Consider the following 22976-nt stretch of genomic DNA (forward strand, 5'->3'; position numbering starts at 1 on the left):
TTGAGACCCTTGAAAAATTCACTGACTCCATTGCAAGACCCTTCCCCAGTCCCTCCCCAGTTCCTATCTCTGTTAACTCGGTTGTGATTTGTTCCCTGCTGGTACATCTGAATTGTTTTATTTTTATTACGCTTAAGGGCAATAAAATCTACCAGCTATTCCTGTGAACCATGACAATCTAATTAACAGCTCTGTGAAAAGTGCAGCTAATACCATGTTTGCAAACTGCAGTACTTCCACGTTTTCGTGTCTTTTCAGCTTGCTTTTTCAATTCAGCATCTTCCATACTAACTCATGTGCGGTGCCGCTCAGTACAAACACAGTGTTCATTTACTGCTGTCTCACATTTTCCCTCCCTAGGAAGCAGAGACCCCACGTAGTGTACTTGAAGAAATTGGATTGACATAAATCTTCTCTTCAGCTGATGCCATCTCAGTGTTTCATACTATAAATGTTCACTGCCTTCATTGTAATGTTTAGCTAATGGTGTAAGATGCTGTTTGTCAGTATTACTGTTTTGCTAAGCTGCTTCATTCAGGCCTACAAGAAAAATACTTTTTTTTGAAAAGGGAACAAGAAACCTAAGTTCAGAATTTGTAAGTGGAAGGGAATTAGATTTAAATTGACTCAGTGTTTCCCTTCACTGCATTTATAGGAAAATTGCATTTGACTTCGGTAAGTCTACTGTTTTTTATAAGTAAACTTGACTTCAGGAAATAAATGTATTACTATGACATAAGCATAGTCTATCTAAATGAAACTACATGGACAACTCCAAATATGAAACGTTACAGTGTAGAAATTGTTCATGCAACCAAAGAATTTGTTCATCTACATTTTAGTCACCACTTGTGATTATTCTGCTTATTTCAGTTGTTGCATAAGGATTGGAAATACCTGTTTACTACTGAATTTGTCATTATACCAAAGAATCCTGCCAGGATCTGCATATCAAACTGGTAAAAACTGTTAAGGTGATAACTGCTTTTTAAAGAAAACTGATCTAAATGTGAAGGTGTATTTTAGTGTAGCTACCTTGAGCAAAACTGTGCAAGTTACTATACTCAAAAGGGAATGCATGTAGGAGAAAAGGAAAACCAACCCAGACTGAATAAGGAGACTGTTTTTAGGTCTGATATTAGCTTGCTTAGACTATGAACACAGGAAAGGAGGTCAGTTTTCTAACTGAATAGAGAGAGGCGTAATGAAAATTGAATACTTTCAGAGATGAGAAAGAAGAAGATTCACAGAAGGAACCTTTTATTATTTTCTTTCAAAGTCTACCAATTAATTTGTATGCATCGGTGTTTTATAGTTATGCTTTATTGGGTGTATAGGTACCTTTAGGACACATTAAGTGTCAAAGTCATTTAACTGCTTTTCTTGATCAACACGTTAAATATGTGCCATGTTCCTCACAAAACTCCTGTGTGATGTACAGTTGAACCAGCTAATTTGCAGTGAGAGCTCTTAAACATTAGATTTGCATAGTATATTCACTACAAATCATGTAAACTGATATCCAATATATTTTGACACTTCTGAGCAGACTTTCAGTAATTACAAACTAAGCCTGTTTCACTTGTGGAAATATGATCCATATGTGGTGTTGAGGAGACAGTGGGAGTCTAGGCCTGGGAGTAGCCAAGTTCTCTTGCCTGTCCCCATGGAGGGGTTGCTGTCCCTGCCCTCCCCTCCTGGATCCCTCCCTCTAGGAGTTTTGGCTTGTTCACCTGAGTAATGCCATGTTTTCACAAAGTTTAGCACTGGCAGTGGTCACTGGCACTTCTGTGGCCAGCTGGAGAGCCGGTTGAGTAGCACCCAGCCAAAGGAAAAGTGTGGTGTTGCCACTTCTAAGGCCCCCGATCCAGATGCCAGCATCAATACTTGTGGCAGCAGAAGGGCCAGCCGGGGCCAGGCTCTGTGTGCCACTCCTGTGGCAGTGCCAGGGCCGTGCCTGCGAACTCAAGCCATTAGAACTTGTCCATGGATGCCCACTGCAGGATTTACACAGATTCCAGATGACCAGAGACTGTTTTTGTCCCAGGGCATTTCCCCACTGCACAGCAGGCAGGGATAGGTGAGGGTAGAGGGGTAGCAAAAGGACCCTGTGTGTGAGATTGAAGTGGTAAAATGGATTTAAGTCAAACCAGAAGCAATTTTATATGTATTAAACACGTTTTTAAAGTTTACACTGTCACTTGTATGTGCTTGGCTGGATTAAGCTTCGTTGTGATTGTGACAAACTGTTTGACCTCTGTCTGTCACATTGGTTTAGTTGTAATAAATGTCCATTTTTACACCATTGCTGTGTTTATATGTAATTAGTGCCTGTATTTGCAGAGGAAAGAAGAGGCCACCCAGTGCTGGCTTAAAAAAAGGGATATTTTATTACAGTGCTTAACCTGTTCTTGAGCACTTCATTAAAAAACGTTGAGGATACTGTGTCCAAGTTTAGTTATTTACATCCATTTAAATTGTAGAGAAAGCAATAAATTAGCAAGTTTTTGGAAAGCTTGCCACATTAAACATGAAATTTATTTAAGTGGATGTTAAATTGATGGGGTAGTACCACTTCATTTGAAAATTAAACCACATGTTGGGAGAGATTTTTGGATAATACAGACTGAATATTCAGTTCTTTTCACAGAATTCTGAGCAAGTCAATACAATGTTTACAATCCTGGTCTCAACCAAAAATAAGTCAGATGAATCTGTTCTCCACCTTTCTAAAAGAACTGAACTGCTGCTTGATGTTATCAGCAAAAGCATGGGGAAAAATTAACATCTTTGGGCATTTCTGAAATTAATTTGAAATGAAATTCTGGTTTTTGAATTTCTGGTCTTGTGGGGAAGGGGTTGGGGGGGGGAGCTAAATAATAAGTAAGAACTTCTGGATTGTTCAGGCAAGTTGATTGTTGTCTTGAGTGTCTTCACTGACTTAAGTCTTCAACTCAAAGAGGCCTTCCTAAACATCTGCTGTTCCTTTTGGGGTAAGGCCACAATGATGGTCACCCTGCGGCTGCCTCTGTCAAGTTCCCACGTACCATGGGTTATGGTTGTCCAGCTTGCTTTGCAGTCTGTCCCATGGCTCAACAAAGTGTTCCCTGTCCGTGTCACATCAGTTTTGGTTTTCAACCATAGATACTGAATTCACCTGATACATCAGTGCTGAGCAGGAGTATATGTGGAATAACTGGGGTTTATTTTAATTGCAAGCTTACAGTGAAAGCAAAATGAGCTGCACTCTTTGGATGATGTAAGAAAGTAAATGAAGCTTTTAGGTTATTAACTACCATAGATGTCCATCTTTCATGTTTTGTAAGAAGTGCTGATCCAGGACAGGAAGCAATAGCATCTTTTAGCAGGCTCTTGCATGTCTTTAGAAAAAACCAAGTTATTTAGTGCACAGGAATGTCACTGGTAAACCTGAGGGCAGTTTCCGATAGACTGAACGTGCTAATACAAAACTGGATGCAAAACAGCCATGCTGCCATCACAGGGCATAAAACTGGGAGAGGAGTCACTTGGGATGCATTTTGGACAATGTGCCCCATAGATAAGGGCTAGGGCGGAGAGGGAAGGCCTTGTTGGGTGTCCCTAAGAAATGCCTTGCATTCAACACACAGACGTGCCACCCCTCCTCAACCCCTGGTGGGGGTTGGCTACTCTGGACAGGCAGACAGGGAATGAAGTCCCACAGAAGTGGCCACCAGCTATAGTTGGAGGAAAGGCACTCTGCTGCAAGGGGGCAAGCCCAGTTCCCTGATGCCTTAATTCTGCTGCGCAGCAACAGTGCCCATGCCTACAGGAGTTCCCACTGCACTGCCACTATTCCCCTTGTGCTGCTGAACAAGGCAGTGTTGCTGCCTGGCTGGGCTGTTCCTCCTCCACTGAAGGGCAGGAGCAGCACCTGCTCCCCCACCCTGACTGAAATGGGGCATCTGGCAGGCTCTGGCACTGCCACCCTGAACCTCTGTGTAAATGCCAGAATTACTCCAAAGCACCTTTGTGATCCCTGCAGAATTCACAACTGAAAAAAAGTATTTTGAAAGCTGCTGCTTTTAAGTAGTCATTAAAGTCAAAACAAAACTTGGCCCCTATTACTTCACTTTACAAGGTCCTTTTCTGTGAATATGTGGAATAACACGCAATAGGAACAGGCTATTCCTTACAAATTTGAATGTTTTCTGTGTTCTTCTGGGGCTTTTTCCCTTTGAGAAAGAAAATAATCTTTACATTAAAAAACTTCTAGTCTGTCTCTCCAGAATAAAATAGCTCACTCAGATAATAATAAGGAAACACAAAACCATGCATATAACACTACTTAAGGTTATGAAGCAGAGAATACTGAAAAATACGAACTCTGAAGTTAGGAAACTGGTAGAATCCCAGGTTTCATGCTAACAAATGCAAGCTAAATGTCAGATCTACAGCACTCAAATTCTGTGTAATAAACAGTGTGTGAAAGTGAAGGGCAATCACAGCTACGAGTCCTATACTGCACAGGTACAGCCAGCACGTTTGGGTCCAGACCTCAAGAAAAACAAGCTGAAGCTTCAGCCTTTTTAGTAGCAGAAATAAAATATATTTCAATTTTTACATGCATTTCTGAGCAAGTTTGGTTTTTTGTTTGTTTTTGTTTTGTTTTGTTTTGTTTTGTTTTGTTTTTTTAATACAGCCACTCGGCTTCCCAGATCCTGTTACAAAACTGTGGGGAAAAGGAGCCTAATTACCCATTCTCACATTGGTGTTACTGGGCACTTAGTTTGTAATCCCACGGAGGCCTGGTTTGCTTATTTCACCTGACTGGTCACAGGTTCCCACCACCTCCTCCACCACTTTTGGTGACAGCCGATTTTGCTGGGATAATGCTCCGCGCCGTCCGGCCGTGTGACATGGGATGCACAGCATCTGCACGGGCACAAGTCGGCTCTCACACCACAGCTGTGGGAAGCAGGGCAGCCCCAGGGAATGGAAGATGTTACCAGCCTGCCGGTGGCAAACTGAACCAGAGTTTGCCACATGCTGTGCAAGTGACCCAGCGAGATAACTGAGCATCTATGAAAAAAATAAGAAACCTCAGGGAAAATTGGTTGCTAAGGTGTAGTGAAAAAAGGTACATTATAAGAACTGGCGGTCACAAATTTCTCAAATGGAATTAAAAACTTAGTGCTGTCTATCCTTTGAAATATGCCTTTCAAAAAAGTTATTATTTCAAAAGTTACGCTATTAAATTACAACTCCTACATCTGTTAATAACTAAAACATTTAATCAAATTAACTAAGCTACAGCTCTGCCTACAGTTATGACAATATATAGTGAAAGTCGGGTTTGAACTGAACATCACTTTTGTTCTATTACTCCATATTGGACAAGTTACACATGAAGAAAGAAGGAAAAATGTATAATCAGCATGCTAGGTGCAGTATGCATTTAGAAAAGCAAAAATATATATATATTATATCCAGAAGCAATGTTCACTCAATCTTAACTATCCTGGGGAAAAACATTCTTGCTGTGAGGAATGCTATTGGTAAAAGTCAGATACCCAGATTTTCTAAGGGAGTCTATGTTACAGTGTTGGGAGTTGTAATGAATTCCTATTTGGGAGCACTTCATGCCTGCTTTAGGCTTCTAACTCATGGGGTCTGATCGATTCTCTAAAGGCAGGAGCCCAGTTCTTTGGAGAGGCTAAAGACAGGGAGTTATCTCTACAGACCATTAGGGCACTTGCACCTTCAGTGCCACAAGCTCTCTCCAAGTGTCTGAGGACACTGAGATGCCCAAGTTAAAAACCTGAAGATAAGCCATGTGAAATACAGTACATCTAACAGCACAAATCTTTTAGATAAAATTGAAAAAATACTGGTAAGGATTTATCTAACTGCAGGTACTTTGCTAATACAGCTGTCATTTCAAAAGGGTTTTGTCCCAGTAATTTCATTTTTATGTACCCTACTCTTCACCTTGGCTGTAGGAAAGCAAGGCAGTAAGGTGCCTTAAACTGTTTGTAAAATAAACTTTAAAAGGCTCTAAGTCAAGTCCTCCTCTCCCAAAAACATAAAGTATTCTTTCATGTATAAACCCTTCAGTTTCTTCAGTCACTCTGCAGCCATCTTGATTGAGCCTTCACAATCACATCTTTGGTTCCCACATGGACACTTTCCACCCCTCCAGCACAGGTTAGGCAGGTTCACAGGTTAGGCAGGTTGTTGTCACCTACAAATGGTGTGCAACCAAGAGGTATGCAAAGTATTTCTAACCTCACTCGAGGATTACAGCTCCGTGGTCTCCACTCTTATTTGGGGATTAAGGTACTGAATAAACTGATTGTTTCTCTGTGTACTTACTACTTGGTTTTAGTCTACTGCAATCCCTGCAAGCAATCAGCTCAGCAGCTCAGTGAGGGCAGAGAAAAATCCAACACTCATGACCAAAAAGCTCCTACTGGCAAAGTATTGTACCATCAAACAGTGATGTCTTTGAGATCCCTTTTCTCCAACTCATAAAACAATTAGATTTTCTTTGTCTAGAAAGAGATTTCCCATAAACAGATGAAAAATACAAATGGCAGTCATCTACACAGACCTGGATCTGCAGTGTGCTGGGGTGTGAATTTACTGCACACTGGCTGATCTGTACTAACTCCTTACAGGGACAGTAAACATTTAACACACACATAACAGAAATAAGCATATACCAAAGAGGCTTCACTTCTCTATTTGTACTCAGTGTGCATCCAGGTGTTGCAGCAGTTCAGAGGGACAGAGGAGCTAGAGTACTTGACATTCACACCTTCTATAGGACGTAAAACTTTTAATTTTCTCAAGCTTCGCACACAGTAAACTATGTTCCTTTATTAGGAAGAAACATTTTAATGTGCAAGAACACTTTATTTGAAATTCAAATATATCTGGTGCCCTATTGGAAAGATTTCTTTGCCAGCTCTATTTTTATCAATTAGTGATTTCTGAAAGTAATTCTCACTTTGTTTTGGGAGTTTCACTATTTTTTCCTCTGCTGCTTGATCTCTTTTTACCCCTGCTCCTGGATCGAGAGGAACTCCTGCTTCTGCTCCTGCTGCGTGTCCGACTGTGACTCCTGCTGCGACTGCGGCCTCTCCTCTTCCTGCCCCTGCTGTGAGACCTCCTCCTTTCTCGACTTCTCGACCTCCCCGACCGGCGCCGTCTCTTGTTTTTGCGGCGATTCTTTTTTCTCTCAGACTCTCCGTTTCTCCGGTAGGAATGGTCGGGGCTGGGGCTGCCCCTTCTCCTGGACCGGCTGTAGTAGTCGTCACGATGGCTCGATCTGTTTCTCCTCTCAGAGTTTTTAGACAACTGATGAGTCCGTTCAGGAGAAATACGTATGTCTCTATTGGCCTCCCAAAACTCATTGTTTGGATTTTTGAATACATGAAGAAAGTTGCAGTGTTTCCCTCTTGGACACTTCTGCCTTTCAAATAAGCCTGCAACAGATTAGGGTTTGCTTTTTTATGAACCAGACCTGTTAAATCTCTTTCTTCATTATGTACCTACTGGAACAAACCTAACAAACGGAATTTTTGCTTCTCCAAACAGAAGAACATGCATCTGACCACCTATCAATTTAATTCACATAAGATTAATTTTCACTGTGGACTTTTCTTGGAATTAGCTTTTTAACAGCTATGAAGATTTGGTTTTAGTTTAGAACAAACTTCATTTTTCATTTAATTTCATTAAATTTCACGTACCTTAATGTAAGAAGGTAAATCTAGATAAGTCAAATGTTATAGTTACTGCTAAGAACCGTTGATAGTCCAAAAACTGCTGTTGCTTCTCAACAGATAAATTACCACTTCCTGTAGTTTCACCCTAAGATTATTATTTCTAAAGTTATAATCCAAACCTTCATTTCTAGACCATGGTAAATCCACTAGAACAATTCAGACACTTACATGACATGGTGTAATACTCCCTTTGTTTCCTGGATCTACACAAGCAAGTTAGCACTTTTGTCTTCCAAACAGAAATGAATACAACGTTAGGCAGATCTGAAAGCTACAGACTAATCCCTCTTTTTCACTTCCATGACTGAGTACTCTTTCAATAACACATATTCTCTTTTCCAAGACTCACCACATATGGCAGTTTTCCACCTCGTCACAGGACAGAATTCACAATGAAGCTGTCTGCCTGCATACCATCGTCCACTGAACAGAGCCAGAGCTGCCTGACAGTCCTTCTCCCTTTAAAAAGTAAAAACAACAGACAGCATTACCATCACACAATTATTTCAGGCACCAATTCTGGGCTTCCATTACACTATGAGAATGAAGTGGATGGACAGTACAAACACTTCTCATTCCTGACTCAACTCTGGAGTTCAGTTCTAACACTTGGTAAGACTGCGAGTACTTACGACTGGTACTGGACGTACACATTTCCTCGCAGGTGGGGCTCATAGTTGCAACTGACCTGAGGGGATGGAAACAGGAATTTAGGGCAGTGGAAGGTTTATGCTGTACAGCAGCTCACACATTCTGAGATGGGCAATTCTCATTTATGACAGTTCATCCATATCAACTTAGAGATTATTTTCTCCTGAATACAGTGTTAACCAAAAACCCAAAAAAAACCCCAAAAAAAACCAAAAAACCAAAAAAAAAACCCCAGAAAAAAAGCTTTCTGGCTTATGTTTGACTGTTTCCAGCACTATGCTTTGATTAAATCTGGGACCTTGGCTTCACTTAGTCCACAAGACAGCTTGTACTCCATTGTTTTGCACTTGTGTGGGCCAACCCTACTATGCAACATCCAAATCCTGCTCTGACAACAATTAGTAGTATCCTCAAGTGGAAATGAGGGACTCATTACAGTAAGCAACTCTAGAGGAGTGTATCTTCACAGCATCCCATGAACTGGGTTCGAAAAGCTGAAGACACCATCCTTCACTGTGCAGTTCTGAAAAACCTTTTTTTGTAATGATTTAGCATTCCAAGTATATCTAAAGCTCTCAAAAATATAAAAATTACCTTTGAAAAAGCTTGCTGCTTGTTACAAAAGATTCTGAGATGGGCAGGTCCAAGCAGGTGGAACCCAGTTCTCCGGGGCAGAACTGCAATTCCAGCCTCTGTTGCCCGCAGGCCTCGTCCAATATCCGCAGCAAACTAGATTAGTGGTTCCTTTCATCCCTGAACCCTGGCTGACCCTCAGGGAATACCTCTTTGTATGCTGGATCAGGAAAGGGCTTCAGCCACAATAACAAACAGTTGTATATTAAGTATTACAGGATAAGGAGTCAAACTATTTGAGATAAACAATGTCAACAACAAGAACAAGTGAGAATGATTTTGCCATAGCCATTTCTGGGTAGGAGAAGAACCCTAGTCTTCTAGGGCAGTGTTTTATCAGGATCTTCCAGATTCTGGAGCAGCTTCCCAGAAAAAACAGCCACACAAAAAACCTTGGACTACACTGGAAATCAGCTGAAAGACAGGTGTGTATAATCTGATTCTAAACGGTCACAGAGTCTCAGCTCAGTCACAGTTAAGATCCCTGCAGCCAACATGTCATTCCGTAGCATCTCTAATGTAGTTAAAATGTCCATGAGAATCACTTTGCTGTTGCACAATTGTCTCAGAAGCCACGAAATGCCACACTAACAGTCACAGGGACCCAAGCAGGTGCAGCTTAGCACGGCTGCACAGAATGCCAGTACAAAGCCAAGGACCTGACTTTGCTGATAAGGCTTTTCAAGCCATGCTCCATAGGAAATCTGCATCCTGTGTTCTAGTAGAGGACAGCCTGCTAATATCCCATGAGTCAAAATATGGAGGGGATACTCCACTTCTCCAAACAAGTGAAGGTTTCTCACCTATGAAGCTCATAATGCAACTATTGAAAACTCACTCTTTCTACTTTCATCTTGCTTGAAATGCTAATGCTATCTCAGTCCTGAGGCAGTTGTCAGTAGATGAACACAAAAGGAGAAAAGGCACTATGTGCCTCCTGGTGACTTCAGGAAAACACTCAGCAATGGCAAACAGACAGGGATGCTGCAATAGATTCTGATACAAGGAGATTGCACCATCCAAGCTGCATATTTTGGGGCAACATGGGACTGTCAACACACATCTGTCATCTCTGAGGTCTCCATTTACAGATCCCTCTTTTTCCCCATAAGAAATCATAATATAAATGGGAAAAAAATCAGTACAAAACATTCAGCAAACCAAATGCACAAACTAACGATGGATGACAAATCTCAAGACCATTTTTGTAACTTACCTTTCTGTAATTCTTCCTACTGAATTATCTGCTATCTTTTCAGTTCATTGTAATCTGATTTTATTTTATTCAGCCAGTCCTAAAATGACATTGTTTGGGTGTACACTCCAAATACATTTCATACCCCACTATTTCATTCCTTAGGCCCAAATACAGTAGCTCAGATGTATTTATATTGTCTAACAGTCTTAGTGGACCCTCTGGGGCTTAGCACAGGGTAAGAAAAGAAAGGACAATGGAATAAGTGGACTGTTGAGCAGTGTGAATAACTTTCAATATAGAAGCACAAGCTTTTGTAACAGTTCAGGGGAATGGGAGAGAAGATTCACCCAGAGTAAGATGGTGCTCTGTAAGAGTAGTGACAAGTTTACAGGTGACATGAGAGATGCAGTTTGCTGTAAGGACGCTGCATAGTTCCCTAGTGTACACAGGCTTCGGCTGGGGCATGCTGGACAGAACTTCTCTTAAGGCTCATAAACCACACTTGGATGCGTACCTTGAACTGAACCACCTTCCCCACATTCTGAAATTCAGGGAGCACGTCCTCATAGAACTCCAAGAACTGCTGGTAGGTCTCCTCGTCACTGTACTCGAGACTGGCATCTGTGTCGTAGTCGTCTCTCCGGCACTGCTCCATGCCAAAAGTGATGAACATCCCTCGCACAAGCAGTGTCTTGCTAGATGTGGGGTAGTTATGCTTGCGAGAACACCTGGACAGGTGTAGTGAAGAAAGAGAAGTGGAAAGATTGGCACTTTCAGCAGAAAAAACACTCGTGAAAGCTTCAAACATTTGCCATTTTCATTTACAGTTACTATAAAAGAAAATCCATTAGTGGAAGATCAAGATATTACAACTACTAAACCAAATCTTTTGGAGTGAGTTTGTACATAACCTTAATGCTTCCTTAATGCCATTAACAAACACATTCTTGCTTAAGAAACCACAACTACAAAAGCTATCGATATCAGTGTCACAATGAGCGCTGAAGTAATTTCTTTTAGGCTACTAGGGTTAATGTGTCCCCATTTTCTGAAGGGCTTAAAAGATTGTCAGGAGTCTTTCTATAAAAAGATTTTAAAGCAAGTCCCTGCTCTTCTTTTTGCAAACTGAACAACTTTTACTGAAGTTGTTTTCATCATATGGGGATGGAAAGCAGGAGTGAGGGAAGAACAGCACATTTAGACCTGCACCTGGATGAGTACAAGACTGGTATTTTTCCACTTCTAACAAAAACAAAAAACCCCAAAACCAAGAAACCACACGAAAACAATAACAAAAAAATTCTTCTAAGTCAGTCTTCTCTTGATTTGCATCTTCTGGGCAGCCATAAAAGTATTAGGTCTCCCTCACCATGCATCATATTCAGGCTACCTTACCAACATGCTGAAATACAGTTCTCCCCTACACACCTTTAGATTCAGTAAGAACACAGATGTTCTCCATGTTTATTTCACTGTGCTTTATGATTCCCATGCAATATGTCCCCAAGCAACTGGGTCATGCGCTCTCCAACACATTTCTCCTTGTCATGACATGATCAAAAGAACATCCAGACTAGTCTAGTCTCTTTATGTCACTGGACAGCACAGACAAACTGCAGGGAGGTCAGGTCTCAAAATGGGCAACTACAACCTAGACTCCAGCTAGGAAGCTTTTCTGCACCCAGTCAGCCAGAAGTGGATTCTTACCTTCTGGTTGACCCCTTAGACTTCAAAAAGCAAACAACAAAACAAAATCCAATCTCCAAACCCAAAACTAAACCAGAAGACAATTAATTTGATGCTTATTATTTTTTTACATTTTAGAAGCTGCCTCCTTTTGCTGTTCAATTTCAATAGAACACAAAATATTAAACCCAACCAATATTGTCTGTACATAAAATGATACATTCACATGACAGAACAAAAGGAGCCCCAAGGAAAATGAATGACTCAAGAATGCAACATTACTGCAAAACATTAGGTTTTGAATTACTGGGGAAATTGGTAGTAGCAAACTCAGCCAGTTTTAGCTTCTTCAAGACATAGTGAGCTTAGACAAGATTCAGCAGTTATTTGTTGATAACACTGGCTCTTAGTTTTGCACAACTCCTTCCAACCCATCCTTCCAGTCCTACCCCAGCTGTACCAGTCCTTCAACTCACAGACAGCACCAGACATTACAATGACCAGATTATGAAGGAAGCAGGTATGTGAGGAAAAAAGAAAGAAGATGAAAGAGAGGTAGCTGAGATCAACAGGGGTTAAAAGGAGAAGGGCAGAATATGTTTCTCAGTATTTATTTTCCAAGGGTTATTCATAGTTCAAATGCAAAGTTCAAAGCAAAACTGAATTTTATGCAATCCATAAATAAGCCATGGAGGCTATCTCCATTAAAGACCACTGAAACAAAAACACTGCAAAGATTACAAAGACCTAGACATTTGAAAAAAAATGCTGTCTACAGTGACATAGCTGGTGAAATTTTTATTATGGAATTCAACACATATTTAAGAATAGAAAAAAAAAGATGTGAACTTGAAGCTTCCATATAGTTGAATTATTTTATAATTATCCACAGTATACATCACACTGGAACAAGTTACTCCTTGGATAAAGAAAACTACAATAGCTGAGCCACACATGTTTCAGTGATACAAGTTAGTAAAATAACCTCAGAAGTTTTTGCTGAAGATTCATGTAATAAATATCAGAGTACTTCCCTGCTAAGCTGTTGTTTCTCCTTAGCACAAAAAAAAAAAATCAGGGATTTTCCAGCCAGAAGCTGCATTTGGGTACACATTGTCTCTGCTCAGCGATGAACATGTACTCCATAAACTCATTTATACTTCTGGTTTCCTCTACGTCCTCTGGCAACACGTTTGCCATTTGTTTCATATGAGAAAGTCCTTTCTTTTTCAAAGCTGGTAAACATTCAGAGACACCTAACTAAACTGCAAATAATCATTCCCACCCTACTCCTGAGTTTGCTGTTCATCTACCACAGCCTTCCTCCATCTCCCTCTTTGAAAGCAGAATCTGGACTTGTCAGCCACTTCTACAGGGGTGTTGCTCATCTCTCATGATCCTGACAAGCTTCTCTGTTCTTGCCTTTTACTACACTTCCCTCCTGAGATAGGGCACCCTGTCAGTGTACCAGCATCATGAATGAATGTATTGCACATTTAAATAGTGAGAACTCTGGAAGCTACATGACAACTTTCCCAACTATGCAGATATACCTTAATTTACTTTAGTCCATTTGGGATTTGAACATATGCAAATTAGAAAATATAAAAAATCTAACATATGACATATCAAACCTGTACTAATAACAGACCATACACATTCTGGCATGTGTCTAAGCTAAGGAAAACTCATTCTGACCAGTGTAACCAGAACGCAGCCAGAATGCACCATCAATAACATGCCATAACAATCAACAGCTCAATTCCAGCCAGGCAATGCTCTGCTCTCAATCCACATCCAAATACACAAAAGTATTTTATGTGGCAATTTTTCCTCCATTTGCTTATTGTCGGGGTCCCTTCCCCGCCATGTAGCCCTGGGAGAGGGGCCCTGAGGGCACAGACACACGGGGTTTCCCTGCCCCTGGTCAGCTTCGTTCCCCATGGGTTGGTTTGTGTTCCCCTGCGCGGGCAAAAGGAGCTCGGGTCCCATGATTGCTGCAGTTCCTCGGCAGATCCCGGCCATGCGGCTGGGGAAATAAACATCTCTGAAACATCTAGCAAGAATCCGTCCGTATATATTTCTTTCCCACGGGACTCCTGGTTTGATATAGGCGTGTTACAGCATCCTCACTGTAACAGCTTGTGACCTAATTAAGTTGCCTCCCTTTCATCTCCCCAACACACTTCTATCCTCGTATATATTCAATGGATTACCTGTCTCCAAATCGGCAGGAACCTGTTTTAATATAAAATGGGCAGTTTGCTCTGTCCTTCTCTGTTCCCAGATTCTCTGGGGGCTCTGGGTTGTGCCAACTCACACCATTCTCCAGCTGTGGAAGAAACATTAAAGTACACTGAAGTTAAGAGACAAGTAAAGAAATAAAACTAACTAAATTCACATGTAGTTGTGAGCACTGTGTTTCTACAAAGCAAGCTGAACCTAATTAAAGCATTGTTTTTCTGCCTTGTACACCTGTGTCGTGGTTTAATCCCAGCTAGCAGCCAAGCCCCATGCAGCCACTTGTTCACAGCCCCACCAGTGGGATCAGGGAGACAATGGAAGGGTAAAAGAAAACTTGTGGGTTGGGATAAAGACAATTTAACAGGGAAAGCAAAAGCCAGGCCCACAAGCAAAGCAAACCCAGGAATTCATTCACTGTGTCCCATGGGCAGGCAGGTGTTCAGCCATCTCCAGGAGGGCAGGGCTCCACCATTTATATCAGTGACTTGGGAAGACAACTGCCATCACTCTAAATGTCCCTCCCTTCCTCCTTCTTCTCCCCCCTTTATGTACTGAGCATGACATCAGTGGTCTGGAATATCCCTTTGGTCAGGTGGGGTCACCTGTCCTGGCTGTGTCTCCTCCCAACCTACCATGCACCCTCTGCCTCTTCACCAGCGTGGCAGTATGAGAAGCAGAAAAGGCCTTGGCTCTGTGTAAGCCCTGCTCAGCCATAACAAAAACATCTCCACATTCTCAACCCTATTTTGAGTGTAAATCCAAAACGAAGCCCCATACTAGCCACCATGAAAAAAATTAACTCTACCCCAGCCAAACCACCACAACCTGGCAGAGAGAAAGCTACAACTATTTACTTATTTTTCTCTGCAACAGCCCAAAGCTCAGCATTATCACTGTTAAGTATATAACTGCATATAGAAAAGGCTAAAATAAAAGTAACCTGGTAAAGGCCAGAATTTTAAAAAATTAAATTCATAGTTAAAACTGGAAGTAAAAGTGTCCACACTGATCATCTTGGATCATTAAGATTTCTATAATTCAAAATGGCTTTACCAAGTTGCAAGCCTTGAATGACTACAACCCAGACACATATTTAAAAAAGGGAATTTTCATTCTAACCAAATAATCTGTAAAGCTGACTGGCCTAAGTTCTCATTTTAAATCAACTGAGAACTCTTTTTTATTCACAAGCAGCATTTGACCTAGCTACCAGTTCTGTTCATGACTTGCAGCCATAATTTTCTATCACCAGAACAGCCCTGTTATGTCAGCAGTAACTGAACCCTGAACTGATACTCTAATGCAGTCTCTAACATACCACATTTCTGACTATTCCTTCACAGACATGACTGCTAATGCATCTTGAGCTCTGGGCAGGCAGCAGTTCAGAGCACTTTCCTACCCATCTTATGAAACAGATTCCCTAAAGAACTGTTTAAGCATGATTTGGAACCAAATGTAACTCCAATGTAGTCCAAGGCAGTCAATAAACAATGGATAACTAAGTTAAAACATTTTTTCAGATTCATGCAGTGGTTTAAACAGAGCAAGAATCTTCACAAGTTTAACCACAGGACAGGGATAAAAGCCAAATTATTCTTTAAAGCAATCTCTAAGATTCAAATGAAAACTGCAGGTTTTTTTGCTATGCACTGCCAGCTTGAGATCCATGCTCTTCCAGGCATTCAAGCAGTCAAGCTTCTCCCTCCCCCACCTTTTTATCTTTTCCTTAAAGATCTGTGCCCTCCTCTACCACTGAATCCTCTTATTTACAGCCTGACATCTGCTTAAAAAGGCAAGTTTATCTGGCCACCCAGGACTGACAGATTTATTTAGAATTACAATTCACAAATAAACCATAACGCATAGTGTTTTTTAACAGCACCCAGCAGTATTTCCAGGTTCATTTTGACTCAGACCTCCTGAACAGTCATCAGCATGCACAACTGCACTGCCACCAACCAGCCAGAAATATGCTTAATTATGTTCCACCCAGTAAATAATTGTTTACAGCTCATGCAAGCCACTATATATTAAATTTATTCAGGCCATTAGGTTCTCGAGAGCAGATGGACAACATGCTAGAAGGCAAACACTGGATGGAAATTAAATTACTTTTCAGTTCTTTTTTCAAAAAGTCTCTGAGCATACCTGGCTTTCAGCTTGATCCAGCATCCTCTGCACAGCTGCCTATAAATGGTGCAAACACAGGACTAGTGAAAACCCTGAGGACACGCAAAACATCTGGTTTCTTTAGTTAAGAACCTAATTTACAATGTTCAGTGATTATGTATAATGAAAGTGTGATGGGGTTTGCTTTAAAAACAAGAGATTTACTTTGGCTCTGTAGCAATTCATGTACTACAAAGCTGTTAAAGGATACATCAGACAAGACCCTCATGTAGATTATTTTCTAAACTAAATGATAGACAATGTCAAAGTTTAATTTTCTTTTTTAAAAACTAGCATTGAACTATTGACGCTTAAATCTGTCTCCTGCTCTAGTACACAGCCTGGTTACAGTTAAGTCCATAATGGTTTAGTTGCACTAAATGTTTTAACTTACACATTTTATGGAACACACAGAAAAACACAATGCTTACTGAGCCTCTGTTGAAACAAGAGATGCAACTCTTAAGAAACTTAAACATCATAAGTTAACCACATCTAGCTCTCCAAATACAGGAAAGCAATGAGGATATTCTTTCCCTTCCTCTTCCTACGTGCTGAGCAAAACAGTATCACTCTCCAAAACTGGCTGGACACTACTTCTAAAAAATTGTTCTATGAAATTCCTAGGAAAAAGACATTTAAACATAATCAATACAAGAAAATATGCTAGGACCAATTTAATTTGAAAGAGAATTAATTAAATTAAAAAAGAGGAAATAAAAATTAAAAATGTAATTCAAGATGAGGACTCAGACAGCATCTGGTACTGATCACCAAGGATGTCAGATATTATCCACCCTAATAAAGAAAAATGAAACGGAACAAACAAACAAAATTCCCCAAACCACACAAACGAAAACCAAAGCCAAAACCTGTCCTTCACCCTCTCCAAAAAAGCCTCAAACCACCACCATCCATCAAACCAGAAAATCTGTTTCTTCATTTTAGGGAGGAAAATTAGTTTTTTTCTTATATCACTGTTACAATTTGAATAAACTGCTGTTTCAAGACACAGGCAAAACCAATTAAACAACTTTCTGCTGCTAAAATGGGTGGCTCCACTCTTAGCTGGGTATCAGTTTCCCTCTGGGTGCCTGTCAATGCCCTCTATGAGCCAACAACTCACTATCCCAGTAAATAATAACCCAGAAAAACAAAAAGCAAAGAAGCCAACAACCAAGCAAAAAAGAAAGCTGCGTCCATCTAGTTCAGGGACACAAGTTATCCCACTGAGGGCTTGGGCAAACCCAGACACGTGGACAGAGGGGAGGAATAAAATCTTGCTGTTATCATGGTTCAACTCTCTTCAAACTATATCTCAATGCTAAATAAAGGACACGAGCATCGTTTTCTCTCCCTTCTCTGCAAAAAGAGAAATGGACACTCAATACCTGAGGGAGTAAGACAGGAAATACAACAACTGCTGTTCTTTGGCATCCCTTATTCAGCTGTTACATAACCAGTGGCACAACCAACTATTAACTGCAGAGAGACAGAACTGTCTGCTCATGGCTCTTCTCCTGCCATGGCTACCAGACACAGACACAACACACCTCCCAGTGAAATGACTGGAAACTTTGTGATTGTGGAGAATCTAAAATGACCAGATCCTAGGAAGCTGCAGTCACTCTTCAGTGGCAATAAGACCAGTCCTCACACTGCATTACTGTACAGGACGTCTTATATCCAGGTCACTGAACTTCTAAAACTTAAGAATAATGTATTGTTAACAGAAATGTTATCAATGACTTATATCTTCAATATCATTTTTTATTCCACCCAAGGAGCTCTGAGAAAAAGATACGTCCTGTTGGATGAGTCAGGTAAAGAAGAGCTGTAACACATCTTTTGACTAAGAACTGTGTTAAGGAACAGCAGCAATGTACTTCCATATTCCATATCCTCTTTGAGCATTTTCTTCAGCACTGACTGTGTTCAACTGGGACATTAAGGAAGGATTATCTTTAACACATGATGCAGAAAGTGCACTTATCAAAACCTGCATTGGCACAGTGCCTTCATATTTACCTGATGTAAACAATTACATACTGTGAACAACCAGATGCATTACCAAGAGTTACTTCAGGGTATCTGGACCCCCTGGATGCTCTTTAACACTGACTAATAGTTTAGTAACTTAGACAGAATGGGTTAACTAATGCATTTGCTAATTATAACAAAATCCCTCTTCAACATGCATAACCATTGCATCCGATCATGTCACAGGATATATAATATGTATATCCTCCCACCACCAGGAATCACCTCTCTCTCTCTCTTCTCCTGTTGCTTCTGCTGTGCCACTTCTCTCTCTTTTCTTTGCTGCTCTTCCCATTCTTCTTTGATCTTCCTCTTTATAATAAAAAAAAAAAAATTAAGGAACAAGGTTTTACAATCAGTCAAAGTCAAAACTACCACGTTGCATTACAACTCCTTGACCGTTAAGTTTTCATCCAGTCAGAAGCAACTAAATCTCTGACAAAAAACATTTTAGGATTTGTTTTCTTTTCTTTTCCATTGTGCTTTTCTATACAAAAGACAGTAGAGTCTATACTTTCAAACACAACAGCATCAAGAAAAATGAGTCCATCACAATAATAAGAAGTATTATACTAAGTCTACCTTGTTGCCAAGCCCAACTGTAAGTTTTTATATCTTTATACCTCTTCTTCTTCTTGACGCTTTCTTGCAGCCTCTTCTTTTTCTTTCTTTAGCTTGAACTCTTCTTGGGCCTTTTCTTCTCTCAGCAACCACTGCTCATGTAGTTTTTGTCTACCAAAGAAACCAGACACCACTTAGACCACCCACTTAATGACTACTCATAACTGATGCAACTGTCATATATACAACTCAACTTTATTACTATAGTAATAACTGCAACTTATCTTCTTTAAAGGAGAAAATTCTATAGGAATCATTCAGGCTTTAGAAGAAAGGACGGTGTAGCCTGACATACCCAATAAAGATTGTGTTTCATGGAATATATTCAAACTTTTCAAAGTACCAAAATGGAATTGATTACAAAGGTGTTTACTGCATATATGCCATTTTCTAGATTTCTCACCTTTCTGCCTCAAGTTTTTTTTCTTCCTCTTCTTCCTCTTCTTCTTCCACTTCCTCCTCTTCCTCCTCTGACACAGATTCATCTTTTTCTGCAGCTTCTGAGAAAAAACAATGCATGAGAAGTTCAATGCATCTACATAACATCTACATGATGCTACAGCCAACAAAGATACACAAAATGATATCTTTTAAAGAAACAAAAAACCCCCAATCACTTCTAGTTCCACTGACAGTACCAAATTCAGTTACCTGAGTCCCTTAGTTTGGCAAGTGCCTGCCGCTTTTTTTTCCTCTTCTCCTTCTTTAGAATAGCTCTGTACTTTTGATGGCTGAAGATGAGAGAACATTCCTTGTGTTAAAACAGCCAAACAAATAATTTTTACTGTCATATGTGCACTTAATTTCCTTCAGCAATAGAAAAATCCCACAAACTGCACAATTAACAGGCACTTATATGAAACAGTAACTCCATGGCAGCATCTGACGTGACAAGGACATCTGTAAATCTGTGGCTGTGCTGTTAAGACTTGCATGTGGGCAGCACCAAGGCACCACACATGGGGTCTAATCCTTTTTGAGTTCTGCAGTATTTGACATCATCCCCAACTCCATGAAATCTCACTCAGCTCCTAAAACTTGGTCACTAGATAAGATCAGGGAGAAAAGCTTGGAGATCTCCTGCACTGCAATTTTGGCACACCTTTCAGCACATTCTAGTCTTTTATTTACAGGACATGAAATTTCAAGTCCTTTCTCTTCTCCTTTCATATTCTCCACAGGCAGCAGTCTCAATGCACAGCTAACAAAATACACTCCACAGCCCCCACAGACAATGCTCAGCTCTGCTCTTCTGCTACAGAAGCTTGGCCAGACTCTTCCTTGCTTGTCTGACAGCTTTGAAGAGCTGCCTACAAGCAGCCCATGTTTTCACTATGGTTAAAATGCCTCTAATGTCTAAAAGCCTTTTCACATCAGGCTCTTTTCTTTCAAGTTTCATTCTATTTTTCCTATTCCTAGCCAATTCATAATGGAGAAATAGGGAGGGACGATCTTCAGCTCTTGCTATTGTGCCACACCAAATGCTGACGGGAGAGCAAAACCTTCCCCTTTTGGAGTGTGTAATTTTAAAGATTCCACAAGCGTAACTCAGAACTTCACCCACACCTCCAATCCTGTTCAGGATTGCTCACATCCTCACCGCCTGCACACCTCCGCGCGCCCAGGTGACACTACGGTGGGTGTCCCGGCAGCAGCGCCTGCCCGCACAGACCAATGTCCCCACCTGGGCCCTCCGCCCCTGACCCGGCCAGCCTGGCCGCTTCTCACCTCGTGTCCCTGCCTGAAACGGATCGCATCCCTCAGCAGGTGCCGGGGACTGACAAGCGATAACCTCCTTCCCAGTTCCCTGGGAACTTCCCTTTCTTGACACCCAAGGAAGGGACAGAGGAACTCCCCTTACTCTCAGGCTAGCACGCGAGGAGGGGCAGCGGAGCCCAAGCCGCTGCAGTGCCGGGGTTCGCCTCTCCCTCCAGCCGCACGACACCGCAGCAAGGCCTTGGCAAACACCTGGACACCCCGACCGGGGAACGCCGTTGTGAGCATTGCTGCCCTGGCCCACAGCCTCCGCGCCGGGGCTGCACGGGGCTCAGCCCGGGCACGCACATGCCGCTGCCGCTCCGCGGCCTCCGCCGCTCCCCACACCACGCACGGCCGCCGCTTTCCCGGGCTCGGGACGCTGCACCGCCCCGCCGCAGCTGGGGCGGGCAAGCACGGCGGCCCCGCTCCCCCAGGTTCCGGCCGGGGGCGGGACCGGCAGCGCCCCCTGCCCGCGGCTCCGCTGCCTCCGGGCCCGTTCGCCGCCCCCAGGGCGGCCGCGCTCCCGTCCCGCGAACCTCCGAGCCCGGCTCCCCCCGCCCCACCGGGCCCCCGCCGCGCGGAGCTGCGCCACTGCCCGGCCCGGCCACGGGGCGGCCTCAGCCGCGGCCGCCGTGCGCTCGGACGGTCCCGGCCAGGACGAGGCGGCGACTCTCGGCAGGGACCCGCGGGCCCTTCCCCTTGCCCCGGGGGGTCCCGGCCCCGGCCCGGCCGCGGCCTCACCTCGGCTTCCCCAGGGGGGGCTCGGGCACCAACATGGGCGCCGCCATCTTGCGGTGCCGACGGGACGTCACGTGACCCCGCGGCGGAAGGGCGCGCAATCGGTTCCGGCAGCCTCGCGCGGGCCGGGCGCGCGCCGCGTTCCCGTGGCGGGGGGGCTCGTGTGGCCCCGTCCGTCGGGAGCGCTGCCGAGGCACCGAGGGCACGGAAAGGCGGCACTGGGGAGTCCAATTTACCGAACTCTCTCAAAGACCAAAAGCGAGGGAGTGCACTGAACGCTCTTTTGTCACAGAATCACAGAATGGGTCAGGTTGGAAGGAACCACAGTGGGTCATCTGCTCCAACCTCCGTGCTCAGGCAGGGCCATCACGGGGCACAGGGCTGTGTCCAGACGGTTCCTGTATATCTCCAGTGAGGGCGACTCCACACCCTCTCTGGGCAATCTGTTCCCAGTGCTCAGTCATACACAGTAAAGAAGTTCTTCCTCATGTTCAAGTGGAACTTCTTTGCATCCATTTCTGCCCGTTGCCTCCTGTCCTATTGCTCGGCACCCCCGAGAATATGCTCCACCCGGGATCCATCCTCTGGCACCCCGCTTTTGATATTCGAATGTGTTGATGAGGTCTCTCAGTTGTCTCTTCTCAGGGGTGAACAGGCCCAATTCCCTCAGCCTTTCCTGATTCTGTGTAATGTGCTCAGCCCTGCTGGGTAACTGGGTGCCTGTGCAGTGGTGTCTCAGCTCGCCTGGGGTGCTGCTGCTCATGGCAGTACCCGAGTGATGCTCCGGGCAGTGACTGGCTGCCCACAGCCTGTGCTCTGGGAGCTGTCTTGGTTGTGTTGGGAATTGTGTGCGGGAGCGGGGGGTCCAGTGCCTGCCATGAGGTGAACTTTCAGTGTGTCCCTTGGCTGCTGTGAGCATGGCTGCCCTGGCCCACAGCCTCTCAGAGTTGAGGGAAGTCACAGTTCCAGTGCAGCAGCAGCAGCAGCAACACACCGGAGTGGTACATTGATCAATTTAGCTCACACTACTGATGTATTCCCATCATCGTCTCTGAGGCATAGTACCTGACCTGATTATAAACGCATTTCATGGCAGAAAACTACTCCACACAGACCCTCATGGTATGATGGATGGAAATATGCAAGTTGTCAGTAATCAATTCCTCTGCGACAGGAGTGATAGATTGCAGCCTTCGGAGGCAGTGTATTTGTAGCTTTCATTTGGGCATGTTTTGCATAGTTATTAATAATGTACATTGTTGATTAAGGTCTAAATTATTCTCCTAAACCACAATGTGTGAGCTTATTTCCTGTATCCTAGAGGTACTACACTGCATAAACAGCCAGAGCTGCTGACGGTGAAGCACACCACAGCAGGCTCCATCAAAATCTGACTAATTGGCTGTGCTGTTCATTAACAGCATAATGAGTATCCTCTTAGTTTGAAGCTCAGTGAAGTTATT

At 42.8% G+C, this 22976-nt stretch overlaps 2 protein-coding genes across 4 annotated transcripts in view; one reads left to right on the plus strand and one right to left on the minus strand.

The window, feature by feature from the left end:
* The window catches only part of AP1S2 (adaptor related protein complex 1 subunit sigma 2), a 31169-nt gene extending 28864 nt beyond the window's left edge, over positions 1–2305 (plus strand). For both annotated transcript variants that reach the window (XM_069003085.1, XM_069003066.1), the window contains one exon: positions 361–2305. Coding sequence is in view for 1 of the 2 variants with exons in the window: in XM_069003066.1 (XP_068859167.1) it covers positions 361–408 (48 nt within the window). In the remaining variant the exon portion in view is untranslated. The remainder of the gene's footprint in view (positions 1–360) is intronic.
* A 4536-nt stretch (positions 2306–6841) lies between these two features.
* On the minus strand, positions 6842–21591 carry ZRSR2 (zinc finger CCCH-type, RNA binding motif and serine/arginine rich 2). 2 transcript variants are annotated; one of them, XM_069003049.1, is made up of 11 exons: positions 21517–21591; positions 19669–19748; positions 19421–19517; positions 19020–19128; positions 18622–18708; positions 16336–16374; positions 14157–14272; positions 10769–10982; positions 8405–8460; positions 8122–8231; positions 6842–7469 (listed from the first exon to the last, which is right to left on the minus strand). In XM_069003049.1, exons 1-11 carry the CDS (start codon positions 21561–21563, stop codon positions 6988–6990), a joined length of 1437 nt encoding a protein of 478 aa, XP_068859150.1. In that variant the 5' UTR covers positions 21564–21591; the 3' UTR covers positions 6842–6987. The 2 variants fall into 2 exon arrangements, with proteins under 2 accessions (XP_068859150.1, XP_068859158.1); XM_069003057.1 differs by lacking the exon at positions 21517–21591 and adding an exon at positions 20746–21070.
* Positions 21592–22976: the final 1385 nt, after the last annotated feature.

This window comes from Aphelocoma coerulescens, chromosome 1 (genome assembly GCF_041296385.1).
Source record: "Aphelocoma coerulescens isolate FSJ_1873_10779 chromosome 1, UR_Acoe_1.0, whole genome shotgun sequence".
NCBI classification, from domain to species: Eukaryota; Metazoa; Chordata; class Aves; order Passeriformes; family Corvidae; genus Aphelocoma; species Aphelocoma coerulescens.